At 31.6% G+C, this 23,632-nt stretch overlaps 2 protein-coding genes across 2 annotated transcripts; both read left to right on the plus strand.

Moving 5' to 3' along the window:
- The first annotated feature begins 3,577 nt into the window (after positions 1 to 3,577).
- LOC136275407 (uncharacterized) lies at positions 3,578 to 10,570 on the plus strand. Its single transcript, XM_066084410.1, has 6 exons — positions 3,578 to 3,857; positions 4,352 to 4,407; positions 8,392 to 8,692; positions 9,513 to 9,563; positions 9,682 to 9,840; positions 10,287 to 10,570. Exons 1-6 carry the CDS (start codon positions 3,578 to 3,580, stop codon positions 10,562 to 10,564), a joined length of 1,125 nt encoding a protein of 374 aa, XP_065940482.1. The 3' UTR covers positions 10,565 to 10,570.
- Positions 10,571 to 16,657: 6,087 nt separating this feature from the next.
- On the plus strand, positions 16,658 to 23,560 carry LOC105339493 (uncharacterized). The gene is made up of 10 exons (XM_011445064.4): positions 16,658 to 16,755; positions 18,351 to 18,659; positions 19,800 to 19,931; positions 20,505 to 20,603; positions 21,168 to 21,287; positions 21,741 to 21,952; positions 22,031 to 22,289; positions 22,596 to 22,646; positions 22,727 to 22,885; positions 23,236 to 23,560. Exons 1-10 carry the CDS (start codon positions 16,695 to 16,697, stop codon positions 23,481 to 23,483), a joined length of 1,650 nt encoding a protein of 549 aa, XP_011443366.4. The 5' UTR covers positions 16,658 to 16,694; the 3' UTR covers positions 23,484 to 23,560.
- The last annotated feature ends 72 nt before the right edge of the window (positions 23,561 to 23,632 follow it).

The following is a 23,632-nucleotide window of genomic DNA, read 5'->3' on the forward strand; positions in this document are numbered from 1 at the left end:
AGATTTCATGACTTTGAGCCCTGGGGCTCGTAACATAAAGGTTACTTAAGTCTAAGACAGTGCTTAAGTAGGACTTATGTACATTCTAAGACTTAAGTCCGTAACTAGAAGAGTGCTTAGTAAAGACAATTTACCCAAAACTTAGGCGGCCGGTAGAGGTGACTTAAGTATGTCTTAAGTATTGTTTTCACACATTTAGAAGTTTTATTGTTAATTATTTCAATTCAGCATATGATTACAGTGTATTAATCACATTATGATATTTACAGCGAATGAATATCTGAATATTTACCAATATAAAATTTTTGATTTGATATAGATATTAATACATTTTCCATAAACCGGTAGTAAGCAAGTGGACTGCTGAATAGGTTGTAACCACGTAATGGTCGGTTTACAAGAAGTAACTGCATATATAAACTCGCGAAACTTGAAACTAAAAAAACGACGTTCGAAGACAGAAAAATCCTTAGCGATTTTAAAGACGACGATTGCCTCATTTCAATTTATCGACTTAATGAAGAAATTAATATATAAATTATATATAAATTATACCCAGAATGTGTGAATTGCTTTATTGGTGAGGTAAGAGGTAAAACAAAAGATAAAAAGAAATCCACTATATGATTATATCAAGTTCCAACGGCATCGCAATATTACGCCACAGGCAGTCTTCGAGAACGACTAAAATAGTGAATATTCGTCAAAACAAACAAGCAATAACAATAGACTGAATATATTGTCCGAGATCCATCGCTTTGAGCTTTTTAAAATTTTAGGCACATATGTATATATACTCATGCCACCTTGAATATTGTGTCTGTACATTTACATCTACCCCATCAAATATCAAAGATGTCATGCACGTGTCTATATAAAAACCAATACATTCAAATTCGACAGAAGAAATGAAAAATACGGTTTTACTTTTTAACATAAACATGACTTAGCTAAGACATTGCTAAGTTTGCTTTATGTTACGGTATAAGACATACTTAAGCAGGACTTATGTAGGTCCTAAGATTCCGCCTAAGTCCTACTTATGACCCTACTTAAGTCAAAATCTTAGCATGCTTTACGTAACGAGCCCCAAGGCTACGTTTTACTAAAGAACTTGCGACTTTCGACCAAATTAATGAATGCTAATTATTCCCTTACTAATCAATGTTTTAATATTATAATAGTATTCTAACGGCTGTAAAATATAATTATGGAAATTAGAATGGTTGTAAATAAATGGTTTTATTTAGGTTTTTTTTTTTTTTTTATTAAAGACCATTCTATGAGACTGAAATTAATAATTTTATGACTTTTCGTAAGTTCTTTTGTAACATGCAGTCCTGGTTCTCAAGATAAAATGTTTGTTTTTTTATTAAGGTCTCAGTCTTGGTTTCTCAAACATCTAGAAAAACTAGAGACATGCCAGATATTCATGTGATCTTTTAGTATCAGAAATAAAAATTAAAGGTCCAATGAGGACAACACACCTCGGCAATGTTTGCCATTTTGTTTTAAAAACTAATGACGCGTTATGAGCATTATATAAATTGATTTGTTAAAAGCAACACAGCGGCCATCAACTAATAAATTCATTCTTCTCTACATAACACAAGCAAAACAAAACAATGAAACCACTTTTTTTTTTTTTTTATAAATTTAGTCCAGATTTAATTATTTTTCACTAAAAAATTTCATATATTTATAGCAACGTAACGATTGCGCTATTCATTACATGTTTGGCATCATCTTCTCCATTTTGTAAAAGACAAATATATGTTTTCAATATATTGATAAACTAATAAAACAAAAGCAAGGTTCAGAAAACGAAAACCATGTAACAAAGTTGCTTGTGCTTGAATTTGGAACTATGGATTTTATATGGAGAACGTTCATGGTTTTTATTTTACTTCATCTCACATTTTTCAAAGGTAATACTAAGTATGTAAAATAAGATTTTTTTCCATTAGAACCATGGTTTAAATGAATGTTTACTAAACATTGATCTCATGGTTTTTTTATAGAAGAAAAAATAATTAGAAAAAGTGAAGGTGTTAATTCATTTTATTTACATGTAAAAAAAAATATTAAAAGAGAGAGAGAGAGAAAAATCTTTAACAGCCAATTCTGATTTATATAAATAGGTAACACGAGGACATGAGCATGTTGTTGAACGTTTGCATTTCTTTGTAAGTAAAAATACAGTAACTCTTCGGTTTGTATTTGTGGCATATATTTGTTTTAATTTGTGGCATGCAGTAACCTTACGGATAATTGAAAACACAATAACCAATTTATGATTAGTAGGAATATCAACGAATAATTGAGTTCTCGATCGTCTTTTGGTCACTACGATCATTGAGTAAATTAGTCGATTACTTGTTCGAAATATATTATTTTTCCCTTAACACAATTACAGTTTTTGGGCTACGGACGTAATAAACAGGTTTCTTCTCTTGGCATTTTCGGTCTCAAAGTTAAAGTCTTCCATCGGTGCCCTAGCACTTACTACCTTGGTGTCCAAGACCTTTTAAATGATTTTATACGTATTTTGAATCTAAGACACGATGTATGTGACAGAAGCTTTTGGAAAAGACACATAGTTTTTTTTTGTTTTTTTTTTAAAACGGGTACTCGTCAATCAACGAGTACTCGACTATCGCTCGACTGAAGCTCCCAATTAATTGACTAGTCTCTCCGAGTTAATTTGACATTTCTTACTGTTAGTTATGAACGCCTATTCATAAAAAGTTTTCCTTTACTACTTCGAACTTATGAATAATGAAACAAATAAATGTATTTTCGAAAGAAGAAGTTGTTGAAAAAGTCACTTGTAAAATCTCATTTTACTTTCAAATATGTCATACATTCTTTCTCGAAAATGCCAAAAAAAAAGTTTCATCTACCTAACCTTGAAATTTTTATATCATAAAGTGTATTTTGTAGTCATTATAACATTTTAAAAAGTTTGTTTTTTAAAAATCCAAACATCTTAGTACCGTCTTTTAATAATCAAATCAGATAGAGATTCTTCAACGATCTTTTGAATTAAATTTGATGTAGAATTCAACTAGAGTTTTTTTTTAATTTGAAACCGGAATTTTAATTTATTAAATGATTTATCAACGACATAGAAAAATAAAAAAATGTATATACGTAAATTGTTTGTATTGAGCTATATGGTTGCTATAAATAAATTACTATACATTTCTACGTCAAAATAAATCTTTAAAAACCTTGTATACTTTATAGACAAGTTGTCTGTAGTGAACTAAAAATGTTATATCTATTTCTAGAGGTACAGTAGCTTATATACAATATCTGTAACATTTTCTGACGAAATCACTGTAGTACAAAGTTAAGTTTATATTTTAAAACAATTCTAAATCACGTAGCACCTTCATTATATTAACATGTAAGACGCATCATAAAACTTACTTCTCCGTCCAGAATTTCGGTGGATCATTTGTAGGTCACGTTCACGGTATCTTCAAGGTTATTTTATTCACAGATTTGTGAGTTTACGAGAATTTTCATTGTATCTGTTTCAGATCACGTTCACGGTATCAGAGCACCCTGGATGAGTACCTGGCAAACCTTTACTCAGTACCAACCCAGCCCGACCATCATCCTCCACCCCCTCAACGAGTACCCCGCCAAAGTGGACGTGCAGATTCGCGTGACTGAAGGTGCACAGGAACATATATTTTCTGGGATTGGTTCTTGTCAACGAGATGACGATGATCCTAATCCTTACGGAGGCATAGTATACATTTATAACCACGAGGAAGTTAAACTCTATACACCTTCCATTTCTGAAACACCTCAAAAGAATACTGATGGTAGTTTTGCCTATACTGGTGAGTAGTATGAGGTATTATTTGGTATGTTATTAGTCAACTGACTTGCACTCAGGGTAGGCGAATAAGATTGCAAAACTAACTCCTTATCTTTTCAAGAAATGAAATGCCCAATTATAAGAGACCCGGAAAAGGGAAAATTACTTATTATGAACTAAACTTTTTTTTAAAGAGAAAACCTTTGTTTTTTGGCCCCCTCCACCCCACTTACCGATTCCACCAAAAATACGTAGATACTTATTAATTTTAAGACTTGGCTGATGTTCGGTATTATCTAAACTCACGGTTTTTTTTTTTAAATATATACATAATCATATATTTCCAATGCATAACCTTTACAAGTTTCAAAAGAAAAGAAAAATGTAGATCAGATTATTTTATAAACACCCATGAGCTTTTGGAAAGTAGAATTTTATAATTTTTATTTAATGTTGATTGGAATACAAAGAAAAAAAAAAGAAGTAAAAGATGGATAAAGTTTATTTTCTATTCAGGTGGATTGTCGTTTAATGGACCATTCTTTGGAAACTACACAACAGCTGACGTCAGAGTAAGGGTATGGAAAATGTGTGATTTCCCGCCAGCAAACTTTACGTCTGCTAATGCATATAATGTATCAACTTCAGGTAAAGCACTTGTAGACATGCATCAACTTTTTTTTAAGTTTCAATAAGTAGATACATTTATTGTTTATTAAAAGTACAGAGTTAGATATGAACTTATCAGCTTTCAAAAATAAGAACACAGTTACATTTATACCGTCAGAATTGACTAATATTCTTAAGAGGGGATTAATGCCTCCGTAAAGATAAGTGTACTTGATGCTGTGCTCTCATATAGTTACATAAACGCTCGAAATTTTATAATTTAAATTCAAAACAGTGTATAGTGCTAAACTAAAGTTTAACTACGCAACATGTAAACAGAAATCTGAGAAGAAAAAAAAAACCTGGGATTTCCAAAAAAAAAAAAATCAGTTTCAAAAAATTTCCTTAGTAAAATTAGTCTTCAGTTATTGCTATGATACGCACAGAATGCATAAATACATGTTTATCTAAATTTTTAATCATGGTTCAATAAAGCTGTGCGCTTTATTTTGAAAGGTTCATCTTATACTGACATTCCACACAATATTGGATATTATCCGGATCTTGTAATTGTACAACTAAAACTGCCAAATGGCTATATTTCTGAAGCACAGGGTAAAGTCAAGCTCTTGTTATCTTCTTCTTTTTCTTCTTCTCTCTTTTTCATAATTTAGCTGAGAGAATTGATTTATCTAAATTCAGGTGCAGTGTTTAAGGAAAAATCGACGAACTCATACAACTCGGTATGTGGTGTTATAATGGCTTATGATAAGAACAACATTCGTCTTTGGCCTCCTAAAATTCTACACAGTTCCTCTGACTGTAAGTAAATAAACCACTTCAATTGTCTTTGTAAGTTTATCTGAAAAAAAAATAAAAAGGGAAATATTGTCTGACAAAAATGTATATAGTTTGTTCCGAGTTATCGTTCCGACACTTTGTGACAGTTAAAAATTATATACAATTACTAGAGGTAATACATTAATTTAATTTTATAATATTTGTAGTAGTCCTTATTAAGGTCTTCCGTTTCCAACGGAAGACCTTATTGTTTTCGTTCGGTTTCTTTTTCCCTATTATTATTATTTTTTTTCTTTTTTTTTCCAACCAATTTTGTGTACGCGATTTCTCTAAAACTACTCGACCGATTTACACGAAACTTTCAGGTCTGATGGATAATGATCTGAACCTTATTGGAAATTTTTTTTAATGATGACGTCACTTCCGGTTTTGAGTTATTTACAATTTAACGGTTTTCAGAGGGTCGGCTTGTCCAGGGGTAAACTCCTAAACGATTTAAGATATTGAGTTCAAAATTTTAGGGATTGTAGACGAAAGGTTGTAGATCTGACATGTGGTATATATATTTTCCTGTGACCAAAAGCGCCGAAGCTCGCCCGAGCTCGAAAATTACAGTTGAAAAAGCGTCGTGATTTTTTGTGGTTTTCTTTCAATATCTCTTTCCTCGATTGTATTTTGTTCTAACATGTAGAACAAAAAATCTTTATAAAGTCAGGAGCTTTTAGGTGATACCAAGAGAAAGGGGCTGGCCCTTCAAATAAGGGGCTGAGAGGGTTCTAAAATCTTTTAATGATAACTTTTCACTGTGAAAAAATTAGTGATACGTTATAGAAGCAATTATGTTCATTCTAACGCTATATACCTAGACTTGGATATTATTTACTCCTTTAATACGTAATTAGGGGTTTTAAGGGGCCAGAAGTCCAAAACTTTGATGCTTAATATCTCAAAATGGAGGAAAATTTTGAAAAGCAATATTGAACAAAAGATGCTCAAAATTCTGAGCTTAACAATCTGCAACCATAATTTCTTTGTTATGCGGTCCCTAAAAGGAGTTGCAGGGTCGGCCCCTAAAACGACCCTCTCAGGATATTTCGAGAACGGTACAAAATTTGTAAACACTTGTTGAACAAAAAGTGTTTGAATTGATTAGAGCTTTCATTTAAAATCATGAAAAAGGGGCTGGCCCTTCAAATAAGGGGCTGAGGGGGCTCTAAAGTCTTTTAATGATAACTTTTTACCGTGAAATATTTTGTGATACGTTTTAGAGGCAATTATGTTCATTCTAACGTTATTCACCTATACATGGCAGTTATTTACTTCTGTTACGTAATTAGGGGTTTTAAGGGGCCAGAAGTCCAAAACTTTGATGCTCAATATCTCAAAATGGAGAACAATTTTGATATGCAATATTGAACAAAAGATGCTCAAAATATTGAGCTTAACAACCTGTTACCATAATTTCTTTGTTATGCAGTCCCTAAAAGGAGTTACAGGGTCGGCCCCTAAAATGACCCTCTGAAGATATCTCGAGAACGGTACAAAATTTGTAAACACTTGTTGAACAAAAAGTGTTTGAATTGATTAGAGCTTTCATTTAAAATCATGAAAAAGGGGCTGGCCCTTCAAAAAGGGGGCAAAGGGGGCTCTAAAGTCTTTTAATGATAACTTATTACTGTGAAATATTTTGTGATGCGTTATAGAGGCAATTATGTTCATTCTAATGTTATTTACCTATACATGGCAGTCATTTACTCCTATGTTACGTAATTAGGAATATTAAGGGGCCAGAAGTCCAAAACTTTTATGCTCAATATTTCAAAATAGAGGAAAATTTTGAAAAGCAATATTGAACAAAAGATGCTCAAAATATTGAGCTTAACAATTTGCAACCATAATTTCTTTGTTATGCGGTCCTTAAAATGAGTTACAGGGTCGGCCCCTAAAACGACTCTGTCAAGATATCTCGAGAATGGTACAGAATTTATAAACACTTCTTGAACAAAATGTGTTTGAGCTGACAAGAATACTCTTATGACATCAAAAAAGGGGCTGGCCCTTCAATTAAGGGGCTGAGGGGGCTCTAAAGTCTTTTAATGATAAATTTTTACTGTAAAATATTTTGTGATAGGTTATAGAGGCAATTAAGTTCATTCTAAGGTTATTCATCTATACATTGTAATCATTCACTCCTATGTTATGTAATTAGGGATTTTAAGGGGCCAGAAGTCCAACACTTTGATCTTCAATCTGGAAAGCAGTATTTAACAAAAGATGCTCAAAATGATGTGCTTAACAATGTTTAACCATTCATTGTTTGTTATCTGGACCTTAAAATGAGTTTTAGGACCGGATAACAAAAATATTTTTCCCAGATATCTCAAAAAACGGTAACCAATTTCTAAAAAGGAGCTGATCCCTCAAAAAGAGACACCTAAGGGACAGATAGTCTTTCACCCATTACACTCATAGGTTCCGCCTCCTTTTCTGGATACGTTTCGTTGACGAAGATCAAGAGTCAGGTCATTCCTTATTCTAAAAATTGGACGGAAGACCTCCTCGTTGCTCGCAACGAGATCGTGTCTAGTATGTTTATCTTTTTGTGCATGATAGAATAAAAAAATATAAAGTATGATTTTTAAAGATCACATTAAATTACACAGCCCCCCCCCCCCCGAAATATAAGCTCCTGAATTATACGTACGTACCTTTCAAAATTTACTTTACTCACCCTGTAAACATATTGCATGTTAGATTGAGTCAGCATTGTGCAGAATTTTAATAACTAAGCAAGTAATAAACCGCAGTCTAAAAATTTTGTATATTCATGTTATCACTCAATAAAATAATATGATCCCACTTTAGATGGAGTTTTTTGTGTGTCGGACGGATGGGCGTCGTCAGAATATTCCGAATATGAATATACGTCTGCGTCTGTTTATGTACAAGCATGGATCTTTAGTCCTTCCGACATTGTGTTTACTCAAACTGACACAAGAGGTTCAGGAATAAGTGTTTCTCCAACTATAGCAATGCCACGACCGTTCGATATCGACGTTCATTTATTTCTTGTTCAAGTAAGTTATTACGATTTTCAGATAGTTACCATGAATTAATTTTTTCATTGATAATTTTTCTAAGTCTAGGTTTGTGCAGATTGCAAATACACACGTACTTTATTATTGAAGTCACAAGCGGTGGACGGAGCCTATGCTAACTACGTGTTTGAGAGCACTGGCTCAGCACAGAGCGACGGATCGACTTTCTTCGAAAGAATAGGCGCTGTGGTGTACGCGTATAATTCAAAAGAAGTCAATCTTTGGTACCCAGGATCTGAAAATTATCTGATATTCATTGGTGGAGCGTGGGGAAGCGGTGCCCCTACACAAACATCTAAAACAGCGAGTGTGTCTGTGAAGGTCATCAACGCTGAATCAACCTTGTCAGGTAGCACTAAAGACCACACGCAAGAATCGTTACAAAATTCATCGTACATTTTATAATATTTCAATATAACGCGCCAACTGATTGGTCTAGACCGTCAAGTGACAAGTAAAAAAAAAAACAACAACAAAAGATCGTGTTTCTCGGGGAATAAAAATCATTAATGATATTCTTCGGAAGTCTCGGGAGTTTTCATTCCATTGATATGAAAAAAATCTCTCTTGAGAATACCATACGACATAAACAAACATGATCAAATCTAAAATATTTTAAATTCAATTTAGTCTTATATTTCAGAAAAATAATTCAACTATGTGATTTGAATATAGAAAAAAAAACCTGGCCAGTAATTTACGAATATGATTTTTTGTGGAGAATTAAATCTTTATCTATCCCTCACCATCATCAAATTGTACTATCATACTTTCATGTTTAATACTGAAATCTGGTTGGTTTAGAGGCAGTTGATAATCAGTTCTATTACCCTCGGCGTTAGCAACACACTTAGCAACGGGTAACACAACAAATTGTTACATACGCGTAAATTATGCGCTTACGGTTCGCCGTAGAATTCACGTCATTTCTATGTAAAAGCAGTAAAAATTTCTATAAAATTAAGACATTCAGTATAATAAAATAAATAGTGACTGATTGGGAGGGTAACTGTTGAAATTGACACCCCTCGAAAACCATTGTCAACCTCCGCTTCGCGTCGGTTGACAATGGTTTCCTCGGGGTGTCAATCTCAACTGTTTTCCTCCCAAACAGGCACTATTTATATAATATGCGTATTCAACAACATATATTTTTTCACTTTCTTCAGGCTGTGGGTTATCTTTGTGTTCTTCAAATTGGAATACACTCACCACTACTTGTAAGTTTAAGTAGTATTTCAATAAAATGATTTACAGATTAAGATATTAACCCTTAAGGAAGAAATTTCTGAGTTTTACAAATCACGACGTTTTATAAATAAGCATAATTTCTTTTAGGCTCACCTTCTTATCCAATTGATATCCCCAATGCGGATAAATTTATTCTTGATAACAACACCATATATACGTGCATGCCTGGTTACCAATCAAATGGCGGGAAAAGTGTGATTGCATACAATGGTACTAATTGGGAGAAAACGGACTACAGCTGCTCAGGTTAGAATGCTCTTAATGGATTATTTCAAATACAGTGTGTATAATAAAGATAAAGGGTAAAAACATATAATGAATACCTGCAATTTATAGTTCTTATTTATACTTGTAGTTATCAATTTAAAGCTTACATTTCAAAATTACATTGAAGCATATACATGTAAGAGTACATGCATAAAGTATATCGTAAATGAAAAAAACCCATATATTAAGGCGATATCGTATGCTGATGTGTTTTCTTATTTAATGAGATTCTAATTGACATATTCAAAGCTAGTGTATTCAACACGCACATATCTTTGTTATTTCAATGCATCAATTTAGATTATTTTCATGACTTGGCGTCATTTTTAAAGACACCTGGCTATGCACAAACTAAGTACATCCGTTTAAATCCTTATCATTTCGCTTTTCTTTGTGAATTGTGTAATTTTAATTAATTAATTTAGAGTCAGCTTCTTGTCTCGATAACAGCAACAATAAGACACTGTTTTACAACATCACTATCCTCGAAAAATTGTTGGAATCCCTTAAAAGGAACCTGACAATTGATATGAAAAACACAAGCACATATCGTCGATCTTTGACATGTGCAACGGACCCTCGAGCAAGTGCCTCTCACCTCGGTTTTCTGGGAATATTTATTTTGAGTTTAACTGGAGGATTGTTCGTGTGTGCTGATCTTTCTAGAGTTGTGAAATCAACAGAAAAATTGTACTTTAAATAACGATGAAAAATACTACATATTTAGTTTACAAAATGCATGGAAACATTTATATGTACATGTACTTAAAAGTAAATGAGAACCTGTTATTTGCATTTTAATTTTCTATTTATATTTTCATTGCATTTATGCTTATTGGTATTTTTTGTTAATCTTAATATTAATTATATGTTGTATTGTATTTCATTGAAAATAAATGACGTTTTTTTTTTACCAATATCAATAAAATGAATCTCATTTCGGGTGATGTTTTTTTTTCATTAAGATTTTACTTTTCATAAAATGCAAAATCAATTTAATTTTGTTTTGGATTTAAAACATGAAAAGTACATCCTTTTTAAAAATACGTTTTCATATTGAATCACTAAGAGACTTACTGTAACACGTTCATATCATCACGGGACCGCTGAGAAGTTCACAGAATGCTCGTTTTGTGTGCATCGAAACAGGAAGAGGTAGGCAAATAAGAACCCATTAGCAATTACTAGTCCTTAAGAGAGAGAGAGAGAGAGATAGAGAGAGAGAGAGAGAGAGAGAGAGAGAGAGAGAGAGAGAGAGAGAGTTGCTTGGCTATCGGTGACTATGAATCTGATTTCATGATCACTGTGAATACAGCACATCTTGAATGGACCGAATTCGACGTTAGAGCATTAAGTCTACATCTTTTATAGATACTCTTTAAAATTCCATTATTCTTTATATCAATACCATTTACCTTAGTTTCTTTATTCGTAACACAATCAATTTGATCTCGAAAAATCAACAATACAAGAAATGGCACACTCCAACGCCAATACAATTTAATTTGTGTAGTCAGGTTCAACATTCTGTCTTAAGTTATCGGACGAAACATTGTTTATTTTGTCTAAAATGTTATTACTTTCTTACAACCAAAGGTACGTAAATATTCTAAAGTTAATGCAAAACAAAGTGATGTACTTTAAATTAGTTCTGTAACCGGATCACACGATCTGTGATCAATATAAAGGTGAAGGTCACTGTAACAGAAGCTCGCTAATTGTTTGATGTATAACTGACTTAATGTATTATGTTAGAGACTTAGACACTCCTCTTTTTTTTAAATTTATAAATCCGCACATACTTTTTCCTCTTCATAGAAATATTGCAACAATAATGCAAAATCATTTTGACAACAACAATCGTACATAAACCATTTGCTAAAAGTTCTCAAGAAGACATAAAAAGAAAATGATAAGCATAAAGTTATATCGATGTCAAAACAAAACAATCTATAATCTGTTTGTATTTGAAATAAACTTCTTTCAATAAGGTTTTAAGCTCACTATATTAAACGAAACAAAAACACCCTGTAAAATCATCATCTAAAATGTTGCTACATGTAACCAATACGCACTGTTAGCCAATCGATAGGAAACGAGTCGATTTAATGCAAATTTTTATCATTTTATGATTTGATGAATTATTTAGTTTGCAAGCCTCTGCCGCCGAGAAGGCCCGGAAAGGTGCGACTCTTGTAAGTCTTTATTTTGAAAAAATAGACAAAATATGTTATATATGATTTCTTATTTACCATTGGTTTTATTAAATAACATACAAACCGATAGGGCAAATAGTTTTTTAAAATTGATTTTTAAAATTATTTTGTTAATTTTAAAATCTGTTTATTGTTTTTAAAAGGTAAAGTTTTACAAAAAAATGGCATAGACGGATTGCAGTGCTAATTTGACCATGTTTTAATTGATAAACCGATATTTTAGCATTACTGATAATTATGCTGTTTTATCAAATTAATCTTGTATGTGCTCTTGTGAATGTATAGGAAAGGAGGAATAAGCAAATAAATACATTAAAAACATATGCACACCTTACAGCCTTATTAGCATAATCGGAGACTTTCTGATTTTTATATTAACGAAAAACTAAAAAAACCCGAGAAGGTCTAAATACGTCAATCACTGGATTTTAACGAGACCAGTTCGAGACTCTCGCAAATCGAGAGAGGAGGTTAGATCGAAAAAGTAAGAAAAAGTTTATGTTTAATCTATCGGTAAGTTTTTTTTAAATTCTTTAAAGTTGCAGAACATTTGCTTATTAATATGAATTCGAAGTTTGGGGTGATTAGCCTTATCTCGTTAAATATTGCTCAGCATGAAACCGCAGTTTTCGATTCTGTCAACAATCTTATACGTGCTAGGGGGTAGCCATGTATCGGTAGAACATACTCACTTTCAATGTTAAAGTAAATAAATATTCCTTTAAACACCTGCAGTGCAATAATTCAACTGCACATGTAACCAAAATATTAATAGAAAGTTGTGAAATGTGACTTGAAAGATATGTTTTAAACACATAACTTGTAATTGTTATTGATAATGCCACAATGAAATAGCAATATTTCTGACAAAGATGTTGAGAGAGATTATGGAGAGAGAGAGAGAGAGAGAGAGAGAGAGAGAGAGAGAGAGAGAGATAAGACAAATTTTATAGTTACATATATGTCATTTCCTACTCAATGAGTTGTTATAGTTGCTATCATGGTAATGTTTTGACACATGTCTCAGATACTGCATGTGCCCATAAAAAAGCGTAATCTGGGACACACCCTTTTGTTTTGATAATGACAGCATTTAGCTTTGTATTGGTTTACTTGCGGCCTCCATATGATCTGAAGATCAGGAATATAGAAAATATTGCCAATTTGATATTGCTAATGACCAAGTCAAGTCTGCTGAAGCCCAGAAGGTACATCTTTGTCATGTAATAAACTTACAACTTGTCCTCCATATGTAGATATTTTCTGTTTAAGCTGATAGAAAGCCAAGCAAGGTCATCTAAATAGCTACAATATTTTGTGTAAAAGGGAAAGGTTTGTATAGTTATCTTATTGAAACACTGCATGATTATCGGTATTTGAAGTGGTGGGAACCTCTGAAAGAAATACCAGGAGTTTGAAAATATTATAAAGATAACGAAATGTCTTTTACACTCTGAGAGAATGGGATTTGCAGAAATCCCATGAATTTCTTATGCTGGAATTATGTTTTTCAGATTAGTTTTTGTTATTGTCGCAATTTTATTTTAGTGTGCATTGAATGTTGATAGTTGCAACTCATACAGACATTCATTTGTTTCATAAGGGTTTATGACTTTAATCTTTGTTCAATATATTTAATATCTTTCTGCCCACTGGAAATCTAAATATCTTTGAAGTTACACCAGTTGGTAACAAAGGCAGATGGTTTCTGGCAGGCTTGGGGTAATGCTAAATGTAATGGTAATGCATTGCAATGCATTACATGTGTTCAAAGTAATGCTAGTAATGTGTAATGCCACAAAATTAGCATTACAAGTAATGGTAATGTAATTCATTACTTTCCAAAATCTAGTGTAATGCTGGCATTACATGGCATTACTTTGCATTACATTTCTTATTTATGCATGTTCACTTTTAAAAAGTGATGAATAAATGAATAGTTGAAAAATGAATTTGACTAAATTTATTTTTTTAAGAAGAAAGAAATAATTCTTGAGATAAAAATGTTTTAATTGCATTATTAAAAAAGATTTTAAAAAATTCATTTTTGTATTGTTAATATTACTAAATATAACAGCCCAATTTCATAACATTTTAAGAGTGTTGTTATCAAGAGTTTTTATTCATTTAAACAATTTACTCCAATTAGTTTGCACTTCAATAAGAAATGTGTCAACAACACACTTTGCCCCCAGGATAATCAGAATCAAAACAATCTATTGTTATATAAAAAGTGCTAAACATCCAAATCCTCTTCCCTTCGCTATGTCCCAATAGAATAGGAGACAGACATGCACCTTTAAAAGCAAAATGAATGCACTGTCCATCCATGCTGAAAATCAATATCACTTCCAATATTATAACCCATTTGAAAATAATTTTGCTTACTCATTCTCTCTCTCTCTCTCTCTCTCTCTCTCTCTCTCTCTCTCTCTCTCTCTCTCTCTCTCTCTCTCTCTTATATTAAGTACACTGTACATTAGTTTGGACTGATAGAAAATACAAGATTCATATCCTAAGATAAAGATTGTCAAACAGTACTTTTCAGTCCAAGCTTCGACTGCTCCTGTAAAACATTTATTTAGTATAGCTGGGAAGATTTTCAAACTAACAGGGTACAGTTAAAAGATGAACCCTTTGAAACTTTGATCATAAAGTGCAACAGCAATAGTTTGTCTTAAAGTGTCCTCAGTAGAAAGAAATACGATTCAAATACAGTATCTTAAGAAATATAACTGGGAAAAACCATCTGTTTATGAATTAATACAATTAAGTGTCCAAAATTATAAAGATCTGTGTAATCTGGGGAAATATCTCTATTTAGCTTTTGATAACCGTAACATTATTCCATAAATTGTTTTTTGTTATGCATGTAATTCTGTGTCTCTATTTCGTATCCTACATTGTATCATACCAAATGTCTATAAATATCATTTTACTTATGTAATATGTTGTTCATAATGCCACAAGATGATTATATATTGAGCAAATAAAGAATGACTCTTGTATAGTCATGGAATTTGAACCTGATACTGAGCATGAACCTGTAGATATGTTAAAGAGTGTTTTATATTTGAAACATTTGCAAAAACTCTTTATGAGCTTTACTTTTTTAAAACAAAGTAATGGTAATGGTAATGCATTACTTTACTCGTGTAATGGTAATGTAATGCATTACTACAAATGAAAATCAAGTAATGATAATGGTAATTTAATGCCCAAAGTCATGTAGTAATGGTAATGTAGTGCATTACTTTACAATGTAATTCGCCCCAAGCCTGGTTTCTGGTGATTCTGTTTTAACTATATATCTAAAATTGCTGTACAGTATATCCTATTGATGCCTGTAATTTCTTGAACAGCATGTCTATTACTTTTTCTTCTCAGAATGATGTATACAGGGTCATTAATTTATTTTCATTATATTAAACTAGATACAAATAGGCCTTCTGCAACCTTTTCATTGTTTAAATGGTATGGAGTTTTTGAAACGAGTCTAGTGATAAATATTTTATTACCTTTCATATGTAAAATGACATCCAAATCTTCATTAAATTGCTGTACAGTATATCCTATCCATTTAATATATCACTTTATTTATACTGAACTGCATGTCTATCAGTTATGTTTTTTAAGAATGGTATATGCAATTTTATTAATTTATATTTCATTTTAAGAAAATTAATTTTAAAAAAAAGATATCTTACAACCTGTGTAATATTTTTTTCAATTTACACAATACAGTGTATTAACTGTATGCAGTTGTGTAGATTTATACATGTACCTACAAGTAATATACATTCAATGGTTACCAGATACATGTACCAGCCTATTAATGATAATTGATAAATAAATGCACTTCTTTAATGCATTTTTCATGCCTTATACTCATTGTTATATGTATTATGTATAATTAAAGTACTTTGAACACTTTTTGCAATTTATTTATTTTAATAAGATTAAGAAACGGACTATAATCAATGGAGGTTTTCAAGAGTTGTCTTTTTGGGAACAACAATGAATGCTCCCCAGGGTTCATGACCCTGAATATTGATAAGGCTGTGAGGTGTGATATGGTTGGATCGGGAATCGAACCCGGACTCCTGCAACTTTAGTCAGGAGTTCTACCACTGAGCTGTCAATGCCAATATTTACGGTCAATGTAACCCCAACCACTGCAGTATATTTCTCTGAACAAAAGCTAAACTTTTACTAGAACTTACATGGCTTTTGCTTTTGTGTATTTAAAGAACCAAAGCTTTTAGATAAAGGATATAAGACCAGTAGAAGGTTGTCAATATTTGCCGCTATCTTCAAAACTAATATATGGGCATCAATAAAATTTCGTTAGTAAACATACAATACAAAGCATTTCATTCAGTTTGTCAATGATGCCAAATAAAGCTATTTAGATGTAATTCTGTACTAATTAAATCGATGATAAGATAAAAGATTTCATTTGTTTTTAATATTTTGATTATATTGTTCATTATCATCTTTTCCAGAGGCATTTACATCCTTTTAGGAAAAAAAAATATTGATTAAGCGAGTAAGCGAGATGTATACATATTATTGGTAGAGGAGAAGCAAACGTGTTTTTCGAACTAAAATAAAAGCATGGATAATTCATCAAGAGTTTTCATGTTTCTTTTCTTTTTTGGCGATATGGCTATAAAAGGTAAGTTGACATTTATCGTTCAACTTCATTTTGCAAAAGTTATGAAAACGACAGATATTCAGGCCTTGAATCAGAAATAATAGAAATAGAAATCAGTCGACTAAAAATTTGATATATATCATTAAAAGAATAAATTTTATGATTTGTGACAATGAGAATAAGAATATAGTTTCTTAATAGCTATATCAATCAAATCACAAGAAAGGATAAAAATACCGTTTAATTGGGAAGCAATCGATGATAATTCATCTTTTTCTTTTTCTTTCTTTTGAAAACCACAAAATTTCAAATTGTTTTGACATTTATGGAATACCCTTTGTTTGATTATGAGATATTTAAAATTTTTCCCAATTAACATAATCAGGGGAACTTAAAAATAATCCTAAAATAAAACTTATTATACCTTGTACTATACATTTTACCTGAGTTTGGAAAAGATGATTTTTCTCCCTTGTTTTATGTTCATTATTAATATATATTCAATAATCTAATTGCAATCTAATCAAAATCAGATCTTTCATTTACATCTCGGTTCTTTTCTATCTGTTGTCTTTCGTGATTCCATTTTAATATTGAATACATCATAACGTGTAATAATGTCGATTTCTCATATAAAGAAAAACGTTTTATCAGGGTGCAATTTAAAAAAAAAATAACTTTCATAATTTACTTTATTTTGAACTTTTCTTTCCAAATTCAACATTTGTTTTGTTATATATTCTAATAATTTGATGTTTAGAATGTTAAATAGCCATTGACACCTTGCAGACTCTATATTTGTTTTTAAATAAAACAGGTTTCTTTCAATCTAATCTCTTGAAACAACAGTGCATAATTATATGTCTTTCATGGCCTGATCATCAACGACCTATCAAGTTTATATAATTACCAATTAACTGTGAATCTTTTACTCAATTCAGTTGATTTAATTAATTTTACTCATTGTTTATTTTCTCACATAGACTAAATTGTATTTGTCAATCTTCATTTCGGAGGCCAGTTGCATTACCGATGACATTTGTTTGTGTCCCTATATTGTTTGTTATTGTACATCTTTGAAATTCGATAATAGATACCGGAATCCTTCATCACTTACTTTATTTCTCTGGGATTGCATTTCGATGGACCTTCGGGGGTACAGCAAACATAAAATTCGATCTTATCATATGTCCCACAGCGCGCCTTAAACTTATATTTTGTACCCTTTACGACAACTGCACACGACGGATTCAGTTCCAGACGAATTCCCTTGACCCGTGCCAACTACGCGGTCACATAAGATTCAATTTATTGTCACATTTTTTTGTATTATATAACTACCTGGTCAATATTTGATAGTTTACTTGCCTTTACTTATTAACTTATTTGAGTTAGATGGATTTAAAGTGAGATGTAAATATAAAACAGCGAATTGATTTCTAATGTTTTATACATGATATGACAGTTACGACGTGTAAGTTAGCAAAGTCCTCAATACTAATGTCATAATGACCCGCATGGAACTGTAGTAAACAACGATAATAAACGGTATACATCAGTATTGGAAACTTAAGAGAGATGATAGTTTACGATAATTTCCATTGTATATGTTTCAGATCACGTTCACGGTATCAGAGCACCGTGGGTGAGTACCTGGCAAACCTTCACTCAAAACCAACCGAGCCCGACCTTCATCCCCCATCCCCTCAACGAGTATCCTGCCAAAGTGGACGTGCAGATCCGCGTGACTGAAGGTTCACAGGAACATATATTTTCTGGGATTGGTTCTTCTCAACGAGATGATGATGATCCCAATCCTTACGGAGGCATAGTTTACATTTATAACCACGAGGAAGTTAAACTCTATACACCAACCATTTCTGATTCTACTGCAGTCAATTCTGAAGGCGGTTTTGCATTTACTGGTGAGAATTAAAATAAAACGAGATATGATAGCTTAAATAAATACACTTGATCAATACAACAAAGAACCCAAACTTCTAAACGAGAGAGTGGGCTTACAAATAGCTCTTTTATACAAATTGATGTTATAATCATGATTTTATATTTAAAAAATCATGATGATTAATTATAGTCCAAACATTATCAATATAATATTTTAATCATTAATTCTTATTTCTTCATATTTGGACGGTAAAGAATTCATCATAGATCAAAAACAATTTAATACTAAAGAATCATATTTTTTTCATAATAGATAATTCATGTATAAAATTAACAAAAAATAATTTCCTATAAATCTAAATGTGAATAATCTAATGATATTAGATGCCAGGCAAAAGAAACGATGTCAATGTGACATTAAACCGGTTTTTTTTTGGGTATGAATAGTATCCATAATCCATTTGTCCACCCTGAATTGATAAAAAGTAGCTATCCAAAGAAACGGGATTCTCTGTATGCAACATTTTGCAAAAATATCTTTTTTTATTATCAAAAATCAAAATTCAATTAACATGCACATTCTGATATTTCATAACTGATCTGCAAACAACTTCCTATCTTGAAAACTGTAAAAGTTATCCATACAATAGGGGTACACTATATGCAATATGATGTAAAAATGACGAAGTTCAATAGCTCATGATCATATTTTTTCGTTTTCAAAAATCGAAATCCATCTTATATGCAAATCTCTGATATATGTCTAATTAATCTGCAAAACAACAATATAGTATGCAAGAAAAATTAGTAAATTTATCATCTGGTAATTTTTTCATAAATTTTCAAAAATCAAAGAAGTATGTACATTTCTGATATATGTAAATTGATCTGCACAACAACAACTTCCAATCTTAAAAACTGAAGGAGGATTTATCCGCACAACAGGGGTACCTTGTTACTTATAATTAAATTTAAGCAGAAATTAAGCAGCTATAGGGATACACATGGATGTGTTAAAGTGCATGCAGAACAATTTTTAATACATACTACACAAAAGATTTAGCTACAGGTATGTCGTTAAAATATTCATTCTCGCAAATGGGAACGTAAATTGCATTCATAATTCTTATCAATATTTAACTTATTTATTCTTCATTAAGGCGGATGGTCATTTAATGGGCCATTTGTCGGACACTACACAACAGCTGACGTTAGAGTGAGGGTATGGAGAATGTGTGATTTCCCGCCAGCAAACTTTACGTCTGCTAATGCATACACTGTGTCAACTTCAGGTATAGAGCTTTGCGGGATACTCTCTTTTGTATGTTTGCTTCGTTCCGTCAATAGAGGTACATTGTTCAAATATCACAAAATAAAAGTATTAATAATAAACTGTTATTAAAAAAATTAATGCATTTTTCATTTAATAAAATAAATGAATCAATAAAATTTAATTATAACAAAAACCGGTAAATGTCTATTACTTTTGTTAACGCTTTAATAGAAGGCAAGCCTTTGATAAAAATATTAAACGTGATTATACAGTGATATGCAGAAGTCTTATTTTTAATGGATGCATTACTGCTAAGAAAATAATATTCACAATTGAGACATATATTTTTATAAATCATACAAAATATTAGGGTACGGTCAAAACTTTCTTATTATTATTATTATCTTATTATCATTCATTAAATATGTGTTTAGGCAAAGCAGATCACAATATGAATTAAATTACAATTCAATATGTTTTGAAATCAGACCATAAAATAATTTTTAATGCCATGGCACCCATACAGTACTGAATTTGACATATGATAATGGTTTGATAAATCTATGCTCTTTATTCGTTTTTCATACTCTAGGTACTTGGAGTACTGATATCCCACATAACATGGGGTATTATCCAGATCTTGTAATTGTACAGTTAAAATTGCCAAACAACTATATTTCTGAGGCACAAGGTAATCTTGCCCCTCTCTTTCTTTCTTTCTCTCTCCAATGCACTATGCACGGACAGGTGACGGTATATAGGATAGAGTGGGAAATGAATAGTTTTGATAATCTTTATATAATTGAGCTTGGTCTACATTCATTGGCTACATGGTTCTGTTCAAGAGAACTTTAGTAACTATTTTTGATTTTAATTTTTAATAACTAAGTCCATGTTAAACTTATGAAGAGGAAAATTTCTTTCCATTTGAACAGTTTCTTATGTTACGATAGTAAAACTTTCCCCATTTTTTCCTTTTCATTTATTCAACAATATAAAGTACATGTATTTGTTGTACATACAATGTAAAAGTCATTTAAAAACAAATTGGAAATATGATGTATTACAAAAATGCAAACAAATAGATAACAAAAGGTATTTTTTAAGCAAATTTTTTGTCTCTAAGTTACCCGTTCAAATCCAAAATTTCTCCTTTTTGTAAGAATTTTGAAAAGTGGTCTGTTTTGAATCTTATTACATTTGTATTGCTTATATATTATTGAAACAAAGGAAAAATTGATTTCTTCGTTTTCAGGTGCGGTATTCATAGAAAATTACAACGACATTTATAATAAGATTTGTGGGGTTATTATGGCTTTTGATAGAAACAACGTTCGACTGTGGTCCCCGAAATATATAGATGGGTCTGATAAATGTGAGTAGATTATTCACATATATATTTTTGGCTTATCTTAATAACTGATTATTAACATGCTGGAAAGGCTCGATTCAAATTGAGGAAATTTTATTAACATTAAAAAATCAGACTTTTTGTTTTATATGCCTATTCTGTCGTACACGTATATAAAGCTGTAGTTTTCCAAGGTTTCTATGCAGCACTTCTATTGATAAATGATTAACAAAATGTGAGTATCAAACAAAGTTAACCAAGATGATATCATTGATATCTTAAACGGCAGATTTTAATTATCATCCCTCTTTCTTTCTTTCTTTCTTTCTTTCTTTTTTTCTTTCTTTCTTTCTTTTTTTCTTTCTTTCTCCATCGGCAAAGTCATTCTATTATTAATGATCATTTTAAATTTTTTATCCGCGTTTATTTCATATCAACTGCAGATTTTATACTGCTTAAAATTGATTTTTTTTTCAGTTGGAGTTTTCTGCGTCTCAGATGGATGGGCCTCAGCTGCAAATGACGAATTTGTATTTACTTATGCGTCTATTTACGTACAAGCATGGATATTTGATTCCTCTGAGATTGTGTTTACTCAGACTGACACAAGAGGTTCAGGAATAAATGTTTCTCCGACAATAACCATGCCAAAACCGTTCGATATCGATACTCATTTGTTTCTTGTTTGGGTAAGTTATCATTTATCTGCCCTTACGTATTAGATTTTTGTTGTTGGAATTTGAAATTTTGAAAATAATTTTTTAAAGTCACAAGCTGTGGACGGAGCCAATGCTAATTATGTGTTTGAGGGGGCTGGCTCAGCATTGAGCGATGGATCGGCTTTCTTCAAGAAAATAGGTGCTGTGGTGTATTCGTACAATCCTAGGGAAGTCAACATATGGTATCCTGGGTCTGAAGATTATCTTCTATTTGTTGGGGGAATTTGGGGGTATGGAAGTCCTACCCAGGCATCTGCAACAGCGAGTGTATCGGTGAAGGTTATTAAAACGAAAGCGACTGGATCAGGTATCACTAGTTTGCATGCTTTAACCACAACCACATATCAAATTTCAGAAATAGTTTGGTTCAAGAGTACTAGATAGTTATAGCCATTTTTGAAACATATTATTAAATCTTCTTGAAATGATCAATAAAATACGTATAAAATATTGGAAAACATTCGAGTTTTAGAGCTACAATATATGGTTATTTAAAATAAAAGATAGGTAACACCGAAAAACTCATATTTAGAAATCTAAGAAAATTCCGATTATTTTAAATTCATTGACCACAAAGCTTCCTTAATATCTCTTTTATTTGAAATCGGAACAGGTTTTGGGTGCTCTTTGTGTACTTCAGACTGGAACACACTTACCACCAACTGTAAGTTTTACTTATATAAAAGATTAATCAAATCGTTTGAAAATTCATTTTTATGATAACATTACATTTGATTTCTAAAGGTTCAACTTCACAACCAAATGACATCCAAAATGCACATAAGTGTATGCTTCATAACATCACCATTTATACGTGCATGTCTGGTTACCAATCAAACGGCGCGAAAGGTGTCGTAGCTTACAATGGTTCTTACTGGGAGGAAACTGATTACAACTGCACTGGTAAACATAGGATTCATTAACATTTATAAAGTTTGCTCGTTAAACTCCTATGTAAAAATATCTTTCTTTTAGAAACATAGGCAAGTAAACGCCGTTTGATCTAATTATAGTATATTGACGCTGTACTAAAGATGAAAGACAGTTTATCATATCAGATAAATATGTTATAATTTTATAGTACTACTAATGCACGTGAGCTTGTTCAAAATTTTTGCTTTAAGGAGTCGCAAATATTCGATATAAAAAATCGAAAAATGCTTTTTTCAATATTCGTTTCATCTCATAAATATCGGCAGTAATTTTTAATGAAAAAAAACTAATTGCAAGCATTGTTTTACTTTCTTCGTTAGTGCCAACTTCCAGCACTGAAAACTACAGCACAATGGGATACAGCATCTCGTTCCTTGAAGAAATGGTGCATTCCCTGAAAAAGAACCTAACATTTGAAATGAAAAACACCAGTGCATATCGTCGATCTTTGACATGCGCAACGGACCCTCGTCCAAGCGCTGCCTATGTTGGTGTTGTAGGAATACTTATTCTCATTTTAACTGTAGTGTTGTTTTTGTGCGCTGACCTTTCTAGGTTTGTAAAATAATCAAAAAGATTTTTTTATGACACGTACAGTGTAAATCGTCCCATTATTAATAAATTGTATCACTCAAATATAGTATTATTATCAAACATTGACATTTTATGAATAACAATGCATTTTATTATCTAGTAATTTGCAGTATCTAGATATTC

This window comes from Magallana gigas, chromosome 5, assembly GCF_963853765.1.
Source record: "Magallana gigas chromosome 5, xbMagGiga1.1, whole genome shotgun sequence".
In the NCBI taxonomy this organism is placed as follows: domain Eukaryota; kingdom Metazoa; phylum Mollusca; class Bivalvia; order Ostreida; family Ostreidae; genus Magallana; species Magallana gigas.